This window comes from Colias eurytheme, chromosome 6 (assembly GCF_061535395.1).
Source record: "Colias eurytheme isolate Ceu_HAF_F1 chromosome 6, ilColEury1 Martin Lab GWU primary, whole genome shotgun sequence".
NCBI lineage: Eukaryota > Metazoa > Arthropoda > Insecta > Lepidoptera > Pieridae > Colias > Colias eurytheme.
In genome coordinates this window covers 7,479,063-7,493,476 of record NC_142985.1, presented here as the reverse complement: position 1 = coordinate 7,493,476, position 14,414 = coordinate 7,479,063, and the positions used below count along the sequence as shown (strand labels likewise).

At 32.3% G+C, this 14,414-nt stretch overlaps 2 protein-coding genes across 3 annotated transcripts; both read left to right on the top strand.

Moving 5' to 3' along the window:
• Positions 1-1,158: 1,158 nt before the first annotated feature.
• LOC149907791 (cilia- and flagella-associated protein 161-like) lies at positions 1,159-6,256 on the top strand. Of its 2 annotated transcripts, none has more exons than XM_090103405.1 (8): positions 1,159-1,218; positions 2,243-2,332; positions 4,227-4,299; positions 4,530-4,686; positions 4,937-5,021; positions 5,105-5,263; positions 5,447-5,536; positions 6,152-6,256. In XM_090103405.1, exons 1-8 carry the CDS (start codon positions 1,159-1,161, stop codon positions 6,254-6,256), a joined length of 819 nt encoding a protein of 272 aa, XP_089959531.1. The 2 variants fall into 2 exon arrangements, with proteins under 2 accessions (XP_089959531.1, XP_089959528.1); XM_090103402.1 differs by having other exon boundaries at positions 4,227-4,315; positions 4,540-4,686.
• A 1,833-nt stretch (positions 6,257-8,089) lies between these two features.
• LOC149907790 (cilia- and flagella-associated protein 161-like) lies at positions 8,090-10,488 on the top strand. The gene is made up of 6 exons (XM_090103297.1): positions 8,090-8,176; positions 8,709-8,871; positions 9,357-9,601; positions 9,993-10,151; positions 10,222-10,311; positions 10,396-10,488. The coding sequence occupies exons 1-6, from the start codon at positions 8,090-8,092 to the stop codon at positions 10,486-10,488; spliced, it is 837 nt and encodes a 278-aa protein (XP_089959423.1).
• The last annotated feature ends 3,926 nt before the right edge of the window (positions 10,489-14,414 follow it).

The window sequence follows — 14,414 nt, the reverse complement described above, 5'->3', positions numbered from 1 at the left end:
GTTAATGTGTGTTAATCACAGTGTTATTAAAGTGTTAATACATAATTATTATTAATTAGTAGGTATTATGTGACCATACTCAAGACGAGTAAAAAAAATGTTTAATAAAATAAATAGTTGCTCATTGATTGAAGACCTGAAAACATCATGAATGTCACCGTGAATGTGAATTTGTATGTTACTTGTATGTTAAGATTTGGTTATGATGCTTGGGTGACTGTTATCTCTAGCATTTTTGCCTGATTTATTCTGAGTGCCTAGCATTCATTTTGCAGTATAGTTAAATAAAAGGTACTACTCATAGGTACTACTACATGTTACATATTTGCATTCACTATACGCATCGCGAGCTGAGTCGAACCCAAGAAGCTTATATCTAATACACTGGAGATTTCAGTATGAACATTTACTTGTAACAAGAAAATATGACCTTGAATGACGCCTGTATGTTTTTTTTATCCCTTTCACACCTAACTAACTACCTAGGTACTACTAACTAACTACCTAACATTCAAAGTCATATTTTCTTGTTACAAGTTAATGTTCATACTGAAATCTCCAGTGTATTAGATATAAGCTTCTTGGTCGAACCTATTCGTGGACAAATCGTTCACTCTGTGGTTCAAACAATCACACTCTACACCATTGAGAAGTACTATTACTACTTGATTACTACCTACGTAGTAATAGCTCAATGCTCTACACAGACTACACTGGACTGTTTTTGTTGTTGTGTGTTGTTTGGTGAAGCGTGGGTGAGGTTATAATATTTCCATTTTTCACTTAGCCATTTCAATCATTGAAACTATATATGTATATAAATTTATAATTACGCAATAATAACTTCATCGCTCATTCACTACACAGAGCAAGTAATATTATGATTCACGACATACACTATCTGAAGAAAATTAAGTCTCTAAAAAAAAGTCTAAATCTACTTAGTTTATTTTATTCAATAAATACCCTCTTTGTAAATTCGCTGAAATAAAGGATATATTTTTTGCGTCGGAAAATCTCTTTACGTCACACGTCTACACCCCCTCTGACAGTGTTATCCAACGGCCAAAAAATTTCCGTCACTTTACGATCTCGACTATCAATAATCAATTGACCAATATTTATTTTTGCTTAGGCATATTAATAACACATATTTCAATGACTTACAATAATTTAGTCCTTGTGGGAAATTGGAGTGAAGAAAGATTGAAAAATGAAGTAAGTCGTTTTTTACTAGTTCCATGTCCCATGCGGCATTGAAGGTAGGTAATGAGAAAGTATTTAGCAAAATAGGCGTCGATTCATGGAATATTTATGAGAAACATCATTTTTTGAAATCGGTCCAGTTGTTTTTGAACCTATTCAATACAAACATACAATAATACAAAGGTTTCCTCTTTATAATAATATTAACTACTAGATTTCCGCCCGCGGCTTCGCCCGCATTTTCAAAGAAAAACTCGCATAGTTACCACTCCCGTGGGATTTCCGGGATAAAACCTATTCTATGTGTTAATCCAAGTTTAAAAATAAAAAATTTAAAAATAAAAATAAAAATTGTTTGTTTCTTTTAAACAAGTTTTCATCTGGGAACACTTAGAAGGCGCTTCTCTTCCATAACAATTATTAGGCATTAACAATTAAAAGAAAGCTTAAAAAATAAGATAATGTAAACATAAAAATACTCTAGAAATTGGTAGAATGGATGTGTGTGTGTGTGTGTGTGTGTATGTGTATGTGTGTGTATTTGTGTTCGCATGTTTTTGTTTGTGTAATGTACAAGAATTAAAAAATGTGATTTTTTATTTTATTTTACATCTTTATTTTACTCTCAAGTCTCAACTATTTACATGTTTTTAAAATGTCTTCTGCTTCTGTATAACTAATTTCTTTAAGCCATTTTAAGGTATGTTTTTTTACATTTTCAAAGAAAACTCGCATAGTTCCCGTTCCCGTGGGATTTCCGGGATAAAACCTATCCTATGAGTTAATCCAAGTTACCCTCTATATGTGTGCTAAATTTCATTGCAATCGGTTCAGTAGTATTTGCGTGAAAGAATAACAAATACCTAAGACAAACACACACACACATCCTCACAAACTTTCGCATTTATAATATTAGTAGGATATTAGTATAGATAGGTAACGCTCTAAATATCAATTAAACTATTATATAAAAATAGAGTTGTATTGATTTTATGAGAGTGAGAAAGAAAAAAGTGAACTCTTTATTTTTTGACAGTACGAATTCAAGATATTTTTGCGGAAAAGAGATAGAAAAGAATTATTGCTTCAACGATCACGGACATTATTCAGCAACTTATTAAAAGAGGTAAAAAACACACTATAAGGGCGTTTGTCCACTACAAGGAATTTTACGGTCCGGCATTCCGATTTTTTACGGTCCGGTATGGCACTCCATTAATCTATATACTAGCTTGTGCACTATACGTAATTTTACTGTCCGACATTTTACTTTTCCCTATTCCGGATGGTTTTTTGTGTCTACGAGTCACTGTAGGTATAATTGTTTTCGAATGCCCACTTGCTTGGATTTTACTGTTTTTACTGCATATGCCAATTGAAAGCAAGCTCTTGTTTTACTTTCTTTTAGTTGGCAATGAGATTTGAGAAGTCGGTATTGTTATTTTATATACATTGACCAAGCATTGACCTATAATTATTATCTAAGTAAGTGTTGGTAAGTTAAAGTTCAAGTGGGAATAGCTTTAGCTCCTCGTCACCGATTAAAATAAATAAGTGAAACACGCATTTTAAATCTCTTACGGAACTTTACTTATTATTATAACGAAATAATATAATATTTCACCTTCTATATTTTTTACTCGTTTCTTGTAAAATGCAAAAACAATCATTTATGATAGCATTATACCGCCAAACTTCCTTGAACTGTACCGCACTGATCCGAGTAAAGACGGACAGGTGCACAAGCAATTCATCGGTTTTTTCATGCCACACCGGACCGTAAAAAATCGGAATGCCGGACAGTAAAATTCCTTGTAGTGCACAAGCGCCCTTAGGGCGCTTGTGCACTATTGCTTGTGCACCTGTCCGTCTTTACTCGGATCAGTGCGGTACAGTTCAAGGAAGTATGGCGGTATAATGCTATCATAAATGATTGTTTTTGCATTTTACAAGAAACGAGTAAAAAATATAAAAGGTGAAATATTATATTATTTCGTTATAATAAAAAGTTAAGTTCCGTAAGAGATTTAAAATGCGTGTTTCACTTATTTATTTTAATCGGTGACGAGGAGCTCAAGCTATTCCCACTTGAACTTTAACTTACCAACACTTACTTAGTAGTAATTATAGGTCAATGCTTGGTCAATGTATATAAAATAACAATACCGACTTCTCAAATCTCATTGCCAACTAAAAGAAAGTAAAACAAGAGCTTGCTTTCAATTGGCATATGCAGTAAAAACAGTAAAATCCAAGCAAGTGGGCATTCGAAAACAATTATACCTACAGCGACTCGTAGACACAAAAAACCATCCGGAATAGGGAAAAGTAAAATGTCGGACGGTAAAATTACGTATAGTGCACAAGCTAGTATATAGATTAATGGCGTGCCATACCGGACCGTAAAAAATCGGAATGCCGGACCGTAAAATTCCTTGTAGTGGACAAACGCCCTAAGTTCTCATTAAATACATAATTATTATTATTGAAACATAATTAGAAAAATATTGGACTTCTGCACGTCCTGTCATTGAAAGAGATAACCACGAAGCACTTGAGAGCAGGATAATTGAACACCGGGTTCATATTATTGCATTCATCCCGCATTCATTTATATAAGGACTTCAAGACTTATTATTATTAATTAGGTAATATGGAAGTTGAATGGGATGAATTTTCTTTAATACTTCCGATTGAGCTTATTTTCAGGAAACACATGTTTAATCCCGGGAAAACATATTACCTATATCATTTACTTAACGATCCAGCCGTCTAGGAGAGACAAACACACGTACTTACAGATATTATGAATTGTTTAAAATAACAATTAATCTAAATAGGTTTAAGATAATTAAGATTTGTATAAAATTGAAATGTTATGTTTTTCGCTCTGATGTGTTTAAATAAGTAATCATTTATGTAATCAACGATATCAATTCCCTTGATTTGGGATTTCAGATTACGCTATTGAAGTTAATGTTAATGAGCATTTTCATAAATAGGTGATATTAAAATTTCAGAGACCACTAGCAATTAGTGGCACTTTTGTACTCTTTGGATATAATGTTCAGGTCGTCGCATCCGATATGCCAGGTGAACCAGAAATATAGTGGATTGAACTTTTATATCTTTACTACGTTGATTTTTTTTATAAATGTATTATATATAGAAATATTCAGTACTGAAAAATAATAAAACATTATTTTATTATAAAAGAAGTAGTTGTTGTGTTTGTGTCAGTAATATTATTTTGTAAACTAGAAACTATAAAATGGTATGTTTCATAAAAAGAATTCCTAAATAACACAAAATTGTATCCTCAGCTAAACAAAGCGGAAGGAAGCCACAATATGGTTTAGCGCTTTCTAGTCTGGTTAGCGAAAGGCAAGTGGATTTTATGCAAAATATAAACGATGGATGCCTAATGACTCTTTCTCCTATCACCACACCTTGCTGCCGGAATACTTTTGTTATACTAAGGTGAATAATATATAATCTTAAATTCTCCTGAATAAAGGTACATTTAATTTTCATCACGTAAAAGTCCTGATGATAGATTATGCTGCTTATGATTTTTCTGGAAATTAGCAGTTATTAAACATAATATATGTATTGTAGTTAAGCAGTTCAATTATATTTATATAATAGGTATTATTGTTCCTTCATACAACAGTTACCTTAAACATTATACGATACATATGTAACATTATGTATTAATTTCTTCTTACAGTGCCAAAGATGAAGGTATTCACGGTATAAAAATGAACTATGGCGATGAATTTCTGTTGCGGGCAGAAAATTACGGTGATCCACAAGTGACTATCTACACCTCGCGTGTTACTTCCTATTTATTCTAAGTTTATTTTTTATTTTTAAAAATAACATATTTTATTCATAGGCGGCTCCATTATACGTTCGTTATACACCAGAGGGTGTGCCGGGTCCGTCAGATAGAATGCCAATACGACTGAGCGCTACAAAGGATTCGAATTGCCGCTGGACCACTATGCCGTTGCTAGCAAAAGATAGACTTGAAGGTCTAGGGAGTCCTATAAAGGTGTATTGTAATATTTATAATTTTTTACCAGCGGTTAAGTATTACTTGTATGAAGTTATGACCCATTTAAGTATGTATGTTGATTTATTATCTACGGGTTTGTGTTGTGAAATCATTCATTGATTAGGCTTTTGTTACAATTGTGTACTTACAATAAAATTGTTTTCCTGTTGATGTTTTCAGACAGGAGCCAAACTCATCATAAAAAATTGTGTGGCTGATAAAAGTTTATGTGTGATGAATCAAAATTGGATGCAAACTTTTTTCGGTCCTGTAAGTTGGTTACCGCAAACTTCAATAAGAAATCCGTTTTGTACAAACATAACGATAAAAGTTTTGTGATTCCGGGAAACTTAACCAGAATTCTGTTATTGTGCTTTTCACATGTGGATCGCAATATGACTGAAATGTCTTTAATTCTTCTTAGTGTTTGTTTTTCACTTTGGGATTATTGTTTTCATTCGCATCTATCATGTAGACTCATTATAATCATTCTAATAATAGATATTCGTCTATAATCTTATGAAACATTTAGATGAAATACATATCAATTGACATGGCCTATTTTCATCCATACTTAATTATTATAAATGCAAAAGTAACTCTGTCTGTCTGTCTGTTACTCAATCACGCCTAAACTACTGAACCAATTTGCATGAAATTTGGTATGGAGATATTTTGATACCCGAGAAAGGACATAGGCTACCTTTTATTGCGAAATATGTACCACGGGCGAAGCCGGGGCGGACCACTAGTTTACTATAATTGGAAAGCCTAAATTAATAATGTAATATAAACAAATTAAATTATAATATAACAGACTTTATCTAGATGAAAACAATTTGTATCACTTTGTTTGCGTTAATTGATTCATAATTTAATATACAGGAGTGCGGGGTTACGTGTCGCAATTACATTGATATTCATAAAAGGTATACGGCGGAGAATATATTCACCCTAGTTAGCGACGTCGAGACTAAAACTAAGGATTAGAGGATAAACTAAAACTATGAATTACGCAAGAAAAAATATAATTTGTTGTTAAATTTTTTTTTTCACATATACCGGTAAAACCTGCTAGCTTTGCCAACGGTTGCAGACTTTGCCATAGCCAACTTCTGAGGGAAAAAGTGTAGTCACATCTTAATATCAGTTTTTTGTCATGTATGCATGCCTTTATAGTAAAATTTATGAGTTAAATGGCAACACCGAATGAGTTGTGACAACCCAGCTTGTTTTTGAGATGTCATTTTCGGCGGTTACTTTTTTCGAATGTTGGCGGTATGAAACTTAGTGCTCCGGAACTTTTACAAAAACAAACGGGAAAAGCATTGCCTACGTAAGTATTTTTTTGATATTATGTTAATATAATGTTCTTTAGCTAAATAAAAGCTGATTTACTGTGCTACAAGCTACCTTTACTTCGCAATTGGTATTGGTAAATTCAACAACCCCAATCACAACGTCTGTGATGGTGACTTTGCCATGTTTTGTTGGAGGTTAGGGCTGCCACAAAATTTCAACAACAACAATTTTTATATTCAATCAAGATATATAAATAAGAATTTGTCATTGTTTAAATCTTTTAGGAATGTCGTGTAATGTGTGATATTAAAAAAAAAGTTAGTTAGTTTAATGAATACTATTTTTTTTGTTTTATTATGTAAAACAATTCAAAGTTAAGAAACTAACTAGAAGTAATTGATTGTTTTTTTTTTTACTTTTACTAAATTGTTCCTACTACGAAAACATTTTTATTTGACAACCCTAACCCTAACTTCTTCATATATAGGAAATATTTTGGAAAGGTTGGTTAATTTGCCACCTTCTTAGAGAGATAAATTACCAGTGCTAAATAATATAAAGTTTTTACTTTATTTTACGGGATATAGGAAGAGTGCAAATATATTACTTTTTAACCTCATAAACTCCAAAAATTTCATTTTTTCTTTCATATGGCAAATTTACCAGAAGCGACAGCTAACTTTGCCATAATTGTTTTTATGCTTAAAATATTATAATTTACAAAAATGAAATAGATATTTAGTAATAATGTAAATTTTCATGAAATTTACTACGTCTAGGTGCAGGTTACTCATTACGTTTTCATACAATTATATTTTTTTAAAGCGAATCAAACTTTTTGACACATGAAAAAGTGGCAAAGTAAGCAGGTTTCACGGTACCTAAAGGTAAAATGCCTGTGTGTTTTCTGATTGTGATATGAAATGTGTTTTTTGTATTTGGTATATTTTACAAATAAATTACTTTCCTAACTACTCTCGTTGTTATGATTGGTTATCACTGAATAAATTTTCACTCCTATTCATCTCAGGTTTATGTAATTTCATATCCTATTACATACTATGTTTTTAAGATAGGTACTTCTTTCGTATTGAGGGTACTTGATTACTGATTAGACACGTAAATTATAGCTGTATTTAGAAAAAATGTTTCATCAAAATCTGTCCAGCCGGTTTTACGATTTAACCGGGTACAGACAGGCAGAGAGACAAAAATGGCAAACTTTTTTTTGACTTGTGTTATTTGTATGAAGATATTTAGGGTGATTTTTTCTAGTTTTTATTCAATTTAACAGAATTTACAATTGAACTCTACAATGTTTTTTTATCTATTTAGTTTATATCACAGGTTTATATATTTTTCTGTGATATTTTTCCATTATAAGAACGTCAAATTGACATGACGTAGTGATTTAAATTCCTTCTCTTTGATTAACATTTATGCAATTTTCGAAAGTAATATTGAATTTTATTGTGGCTATTTTAGCTTTTTGTATGTTTTAATCGTATAAATTATCACATCATGTCTAAACAAGAAGAGGATAAGGGTATTGTGTATTGTAATAGAGTTCGTCTCGGTAATTGGTATGAAGCTTCTAAATTGGAGGAGGTAAAAAAGCAACAAACTGTATATAATATATATTATAATATATATTATATTAGATTTTAGAATTAGGCTTATTTTTAGGCTCTATACAAGGTATTTGAGTAAGTATTTTATAGAAGAAGACACTATAAAACAAGTACCTACATTAGAAATTTTAATTGGATTCATTATTATGTACAAAATAGGAGTAGGTACCTACTTTAAATCGAAATTTAACATGTTTCACTGGGTTGGAAGGGAAACCAAACGGATTGGTTATTGGAGGTTAATTTGTAGGGATTTATCGAAGCCACGGTTCAGTTTACAGTTTAACGGTCTCTCATAAAATTTTATAACCGCAATATGAAGATAATTGTTTATTATGGTCTCAATATTATAGCAGTAACACGGCGTAGCAATTGCCCTTATTACACTTTTTCCATTTCCTTTTTAGTTCAATGAGCGGTGATATTGCTGAAATAGCTTTTGATAAAAGTGTTTTAATATTGTTAATACTTTCTGGTACCTTAACTTTACGATATGCATGATTTTGCAGTACAAGCTAAACAAATTTCTCGAACAAATGAAATCAGGGAACTTAATGTTGGCGCGGTTCCGCAAAATGACTGAAAACCTTAACAAGCCCACTGTATTGACTCAATCGTCGGGAAGTATCAGTTTTGGAGCGAAAATTGCCCTCCTCGCTCCCCACGTGCCAGGTTAGCAATAAAATAAGAATGACGTTTTTCCAATAGTGTGAAAAGGGCACGGGTTTTATTGAAATAGGTACGCAAAATCGACACTTGTACTGACATCCAATGTAGGGGCGAGGAAGGTCATAATTTCATATATTGACATTTTGTTATATTGCACGTTCACGGGGTTCGAAAAATAGTATTCACTATTCAGATCCGCTTGAATATATTTACACCTATACCTTTTCCTCTTCTAAGTATGTCATGTAGAGCCTTGGTCTATCCCGATTACAGAAACAGTTCATTTGAAGATTTACTTTTCAAAAATCTGCCCCCTGAAAATAGTACCTAGTTCAATTGGTCCAATTAACCGTTCCTTTATTTAATTTTAGAATATTATATGAAATGAATTGTGGTCAATAAAAAAAGCACATTATATATACGAGATTTCCGCCGTATAATCAATAAAAAAAAATACCTATCAACTGATAAGTATTTGACCTTGTCAGCCTCGGATCCTCCTGTAGAGGACAAAAAGGGATTATTACTAGGAGGACGTTTGTCTTCCACTGAAATAAACTATTCACAAGATCTGGAAGACGGATGCGCAGTGGTGGGACTGTGTGACTTGCAGCCCGCTGAAAGGAATACATTCATCATTACAAGTGCCGACTATTGCAACCGCGAAGGAGAACAACTCAAGTACAATCAAGAGTTCCTTCTTGCTCTATCCTCTTCCGTAGCTAAAAACAAGGTTCTTAGATATGCCTTTTTCTTTGGTATTCTTTAGTTTATGAAGGTTTTATATTTTATGCTTAAAATTAAATATCGAGGTTAAGTATTTTTTCACAATATAAAATATAATTTTTAACGAGATCGTTCTGACCTCGGCCGGGTTGAGCCGGACGTAAAAAAATAGAGCTGATTAATTATATAATTTTTCTATTGATGAAAAAAAAAATCAAAATCGGTCAAGTATATATCGATTACCGAGAATAAATTTCGTTAGAAACAAATCTTTCTTCTCTTCACTACGCAAACAATTACCTACATAGGTACCTACGATCTAAGATCAAACGCCATAAACGTTTGGTTCGAAAAGGATTAAGGATTTGCGTCGTAACAACGAGACACTTACTCCACAGCCACTTTACCTTAGATACGACCCCAACCCAATTCCGGGGTTGTGCGGGATGTACCCTTTGTATCTCAGCAAGCATTACGTCTCCAACACTAGATGGCGCGTCCTACCCGTTCAGAGTCCCAATATTACCAGATTCGAACAGGAGGGAAACCCAGTTCAAGTGAGTTTTCCTTTTAAGTATATTTTTGTTTGTTCCGCTGATCATATGATACATATATATTTAATTTCAGGTGAATACGGACATTATAATCAACCATTGTGCCACTAATGTTAATTTGGGATTAAATGTCGGTTGCTGGGCTATGGGGTTTTATGGCAAAGTTTGTATGGGTTTATTATTTTGAACGTGGTTATTCTCTGAAGTTACTTTAGAAAATGATAACATTGTCATCGTGCCTTCTCAGGTTTGCGCGCCTTTAATGAAGACCTGTTTAGACGTTTATGGTAAAGAGTTACCAAATAATATTTGGCAAATTTATGTACCAATAGCAAGTTGAATAATCTCGTAATATCAACAATCAAATCACAATGTATTATTATAATAAAGTTAATTATCTATTTACTCTGTAGTTTTGAGTGTCCCAATAGTCCTTAAACGTAAACGTACTTTCCCTATGTTTGCATGTTTACTCATTCATACAAGATGGGCTTAATGGATTTGGATGAAATGGTTATATTAATGACATGTAGGTCACACACACACTGGTTTCATAGATTTGCGGGATTAGGATGAAACTAAAATGAATACTTTTCGGAAAAAAGAAGTGAGCTAGCCAAACGATATCGCGGCACCCAGTTGTCCTAATATAAGGAAAACAGTTGAATATGAATTTATTAATAGTAGATATATTATCATAAAATATTATATAGAAGAAAGTCGTAGACTAAGCCTCGTTATTGTCTCATTTATTATACACCACAATATCTAAAGGTTTCCAACTTCTACGTCATCTTCAAGAACATGAATAAGTCATGTGCTTCGTTATAAGATCTGATCTGAAAATATCATGAATCACGGATCAATTCTTTTATTCTAATGAGCAGAAGAGTTTTTTTGTAAACCTGTTTTCTTTTCATCTTTTATGTTCCTGTAAAATATCGAAGCGGTCGCCACGGTCATTTTTGCATGAAATGTTTACCATGTTAATTACACTTTTTGTTTCTGTTAATTTGGCATCACTTCATGTGAAACGCAATTAAAATATTTATCGTTTCATTTATGTAAGGGGTAATTATCGCAAATTGAACAATAAACAGTAAGTACTAAAAGGCTTTTCAGTATGAATATCTGTGTTTTAATTTTTAAGTTTTCAATATATAATTTCAATGTATCGTCGAGCTTTAAATTACCTAAATATAAATAATAATAAATAATCATGAATTCTAACTTTTAACAATGCTCGCATATTGCGCTCTAGTTGGATCTTTTTGTCTTTGAATAAAGCTATTCTAGATTTTCTTGTGAATGCGTTGCCTTTTATTAATACAATCTTTTAAGGTTCTTTTTGGTTTATCCTTTTATGTCCTCGCCGGAAAGAATGAGTCTTTTATGTATCCAGTAAAGTAAGCTACATGTTATTTAACCGGCAGCGACCTACTTGCTGCGTATTCTCTTATATGAGCATCATTTTAATTAATATTGTAGGCAGTAATGGAAATTTTTGTTAAATAGGCCGTACTTTATTGAAGTTTTAAACTGTGTCGGTAGGAGCATGCTCCACTTTTTTCTTGATTGCAAGTAGGTACGAGTATGTGAATTTATGGAACACATTGAAAGCAATAGGAATCAGAACAAAGCAATTCAATGATGCAATGAAGTTGCGTTCATACCTGTAATTGTAAATTCTCGTAGTTTATTTTAAATTAACATTATATCTAATAATAAAAGAGCGTAATATAAATTGCTACACCTTTATTACATTGCAATGCTTGAGACTGAAAATTTAATTAAACAACCTCCGACGCGACATTGCTTTTGCATCTTCATGCATGAGGAAATTGTAATAGGAGAAATGCATTATTAAGGAAACGGGACGGAATATTTTCATTCAATAACACAAAGTCAAGACGTATAGTACACAAATGGCTGTAAAAGAGGAAGCAAAGCTTACGTGTCTCATTCATATAACTTATATATCTATATTCAAAATCTGATAATTAATAAATACTTGTTTCGAGTTCACGAAACAATAATAATTATTAAACAAATTTCAAGGATACTTAAGAGGCTTTTACACAGTTAAAACTTGGCATAGTTTCAGTTGAGCCTAAAACTTAGCCCACATACTCCAAAATTACTATGTACCCAATGGTATGAGATTTAAGATGGATAAAGGTGTCGTTTTAATCAGTTATTAACGATATTTACTTATTTGTATTCATAACAATAGGAAATGTATTAATAATAATAGGAAATATCTTCAAAGAGCGTTTGCGAGCGGCATGCTTGTATTTAATTGAATTTCGGTTTATTGGCTGACTCTGAAAGTCGTAGGTGTCGACACACGGCAAATAGTGTTCGTGAAGGTAGCGAAATTTCGAAAGTAATATCCTTTAAGAGCATCGGGTAAGTGAAGTTGAATGGATGCAGAGCACGTCGCAGAGCTTGACTCACGCGTGACTAGCTGCTCTTGCAACAATTTCACGTGTTTGCTTGTATTAAGGTGCCTTGAGATATTGTTCAGCAGACACAGTATTCTACTTCACATCTACACCATGTAATACCTTAATTCCTTGTCGTGTTAAAGATTTACACAATCATTCAAAACATATACGTTGTTGCTCCCTATACATCCAACATTTATTAATGTCAGCTACACAACAACCTAAGAAGTCAAATTGTGTGTGATAATTGTCGTCAATTTGCCTAGCATTCGGTGGTGTTTGAGCGTCTTTTCTCATAAAATGCCGTTCATTAACGCCGGGAATGATCCCGATGACAATTCTAAAAACTTCTACCGAGAGAACAAAGGTTTATCATTGCGGGAGGCATTGATGCGACGGCTGTTTATCTGTCCCCTCGCTGTACAAATGAACTGAATTACTTCGAGGTATGGAGATCCATCTGAACGTATTTAAAATTCTCTCATAATTTCGTAATAAAACTCTCAATTGTTCCACGCTTTCATACTACGTAGGTAGGTACCGTCGATTCTTCAGTAAAGTATTAATCAAGTAGGTAATTGCATGTTTTATGCATATCAGATATTGACGAGATGATATTTTTTAATTTATTTATTTACATATTAATTTATATAATTACAATTAATTTATTTATTTATGGCCGTGTTTGATATAGTCATTTTATATCGGCAATCACTAAATTCGCTGGCATTCAGCCTTGATAGCTTTCTTACATCAGTTTTAATTCTAGTATAAATCAAAATAATTCAATGCTATAAACTGGGCTTATTATTTTAGGTAAAATTTCTTTTTTGTTTCAATGTTGATACAGTTGTAGCCCAGCGGTAACCTTTCTCACGTTAATAATTCATGGTTCGACGGTGTCCGTGAAACTTTTTGTTATTATGTTTAATTGTGAAATGTATTGAAAAATATATTTCACAGAGATGATTACATATTATAATACATATTCAGGAGTATTTTGGGACATTGTTAAAAATACAGATTACTTATAAATAAATTTTCCATAAATAAACATGGCATGACGCATTTAATGTGGAAATATTATATACATTATACTTATTATACCATTATTCGTGATTCGAATTAAAATTTCCTGTATAGAGGAATTATATTTTTTAATAGGTTTACACATCACATTCCTTTATGATTTAGAGGGACTACTAATGTAAAATCTTGTATGTAAAAACAATACGATGTGTAAACGTGTTTATACATATATCTTCGTATCCATACGAAGAGAAAACGACAGAATATTTTAGCCTAGACATTTTTCTATGAAGCAAAACCTATGAAAGTTGTTCGTTCTTAAAGCAACCTTTTTATATTTTTTTCGGCGCTATTTCCATAAAAGCATAATATTCAATTTTGATAAATGTTTCACAGCGTTATGTAAAAAAATATTAAAGCGTAAAATTCGCACTTTAGTAACGATAGGGCATAATTTGCATGCAAGTATCATATTCTGTGAAAACTTCAGACATCATTAAAACTTATTAGGTGGAAAGATCCCCGCCATGGAAACCAAGATCCCTCTTTTTCACAAGTGTTTCCTTTAAGCTGCGAAAAATATTGAGAAGGTATGTAAATAAGGCAAAGGAACTAGAAATTGTATACAGATTCTATAAATTGATTCAGTTTGTTGAATCAATTTGTGAAATCTGTAAAACAGGATAGTTAAAAGTTAAATAATTATAACTACAAAAGAAATTATCTATTAGGTACTCTATTATGACGACAAGAGTAGCTTTTTTATTCGGATTTATGAGTTATTTATGGG

What these genes read in the sequence shown, in the direction of transcription:
- LOC149907790 (XM_090103297.1), top strand. Translation starts at nt 8,090, where the DNA reads ATGTCTAAACAAGAAGAGGATAAGGGTATTGTGTATTGTAATAGAGTT. An exon ending in CTTCCGTAGCTAAAAACAAG is followed by an intron (nt 9,602 to 9,992) that starts GTTCTTAGATAT and finishes CTTACTCCACAG; the next exon opens with CCACTTTACCTTAGATACGA. An exon ending in AGGAGGGAAACCCAGTTCAA is followed by an intron (nt 10,152 to 10,221) that starts GTGAGTTTTCCT and finishes ATTTAATTTCAG; the next exon opens with GTGAATACGGACATTATAAT.
- LOC149907791 (XM_090103402.1), top strand. Translation starts at nt 1,159, where the DNA reads ATGACTTACAATAATTTAGTCCTTGTGGGAAATTGGAGTGAAGAAAGA. An exon ending in AATACTTTTGTTATACTAAG is followed by an intron (nt 4,687 to 4,936) that starts GTGAATAATATA and finishes TTCTTCTTACAG; the next exon opens with TGCCAAAGATGAAGGTATTC. An exon ending in TGCAAACTTTTTTCGGTCCT is followed by an intron (nt 5,537 to 6,151) that starts GTAAGTTGGTTA and finishes TTTAATATACAG; the next exon opens with GAGTGCGGGGTTACGTGTCG.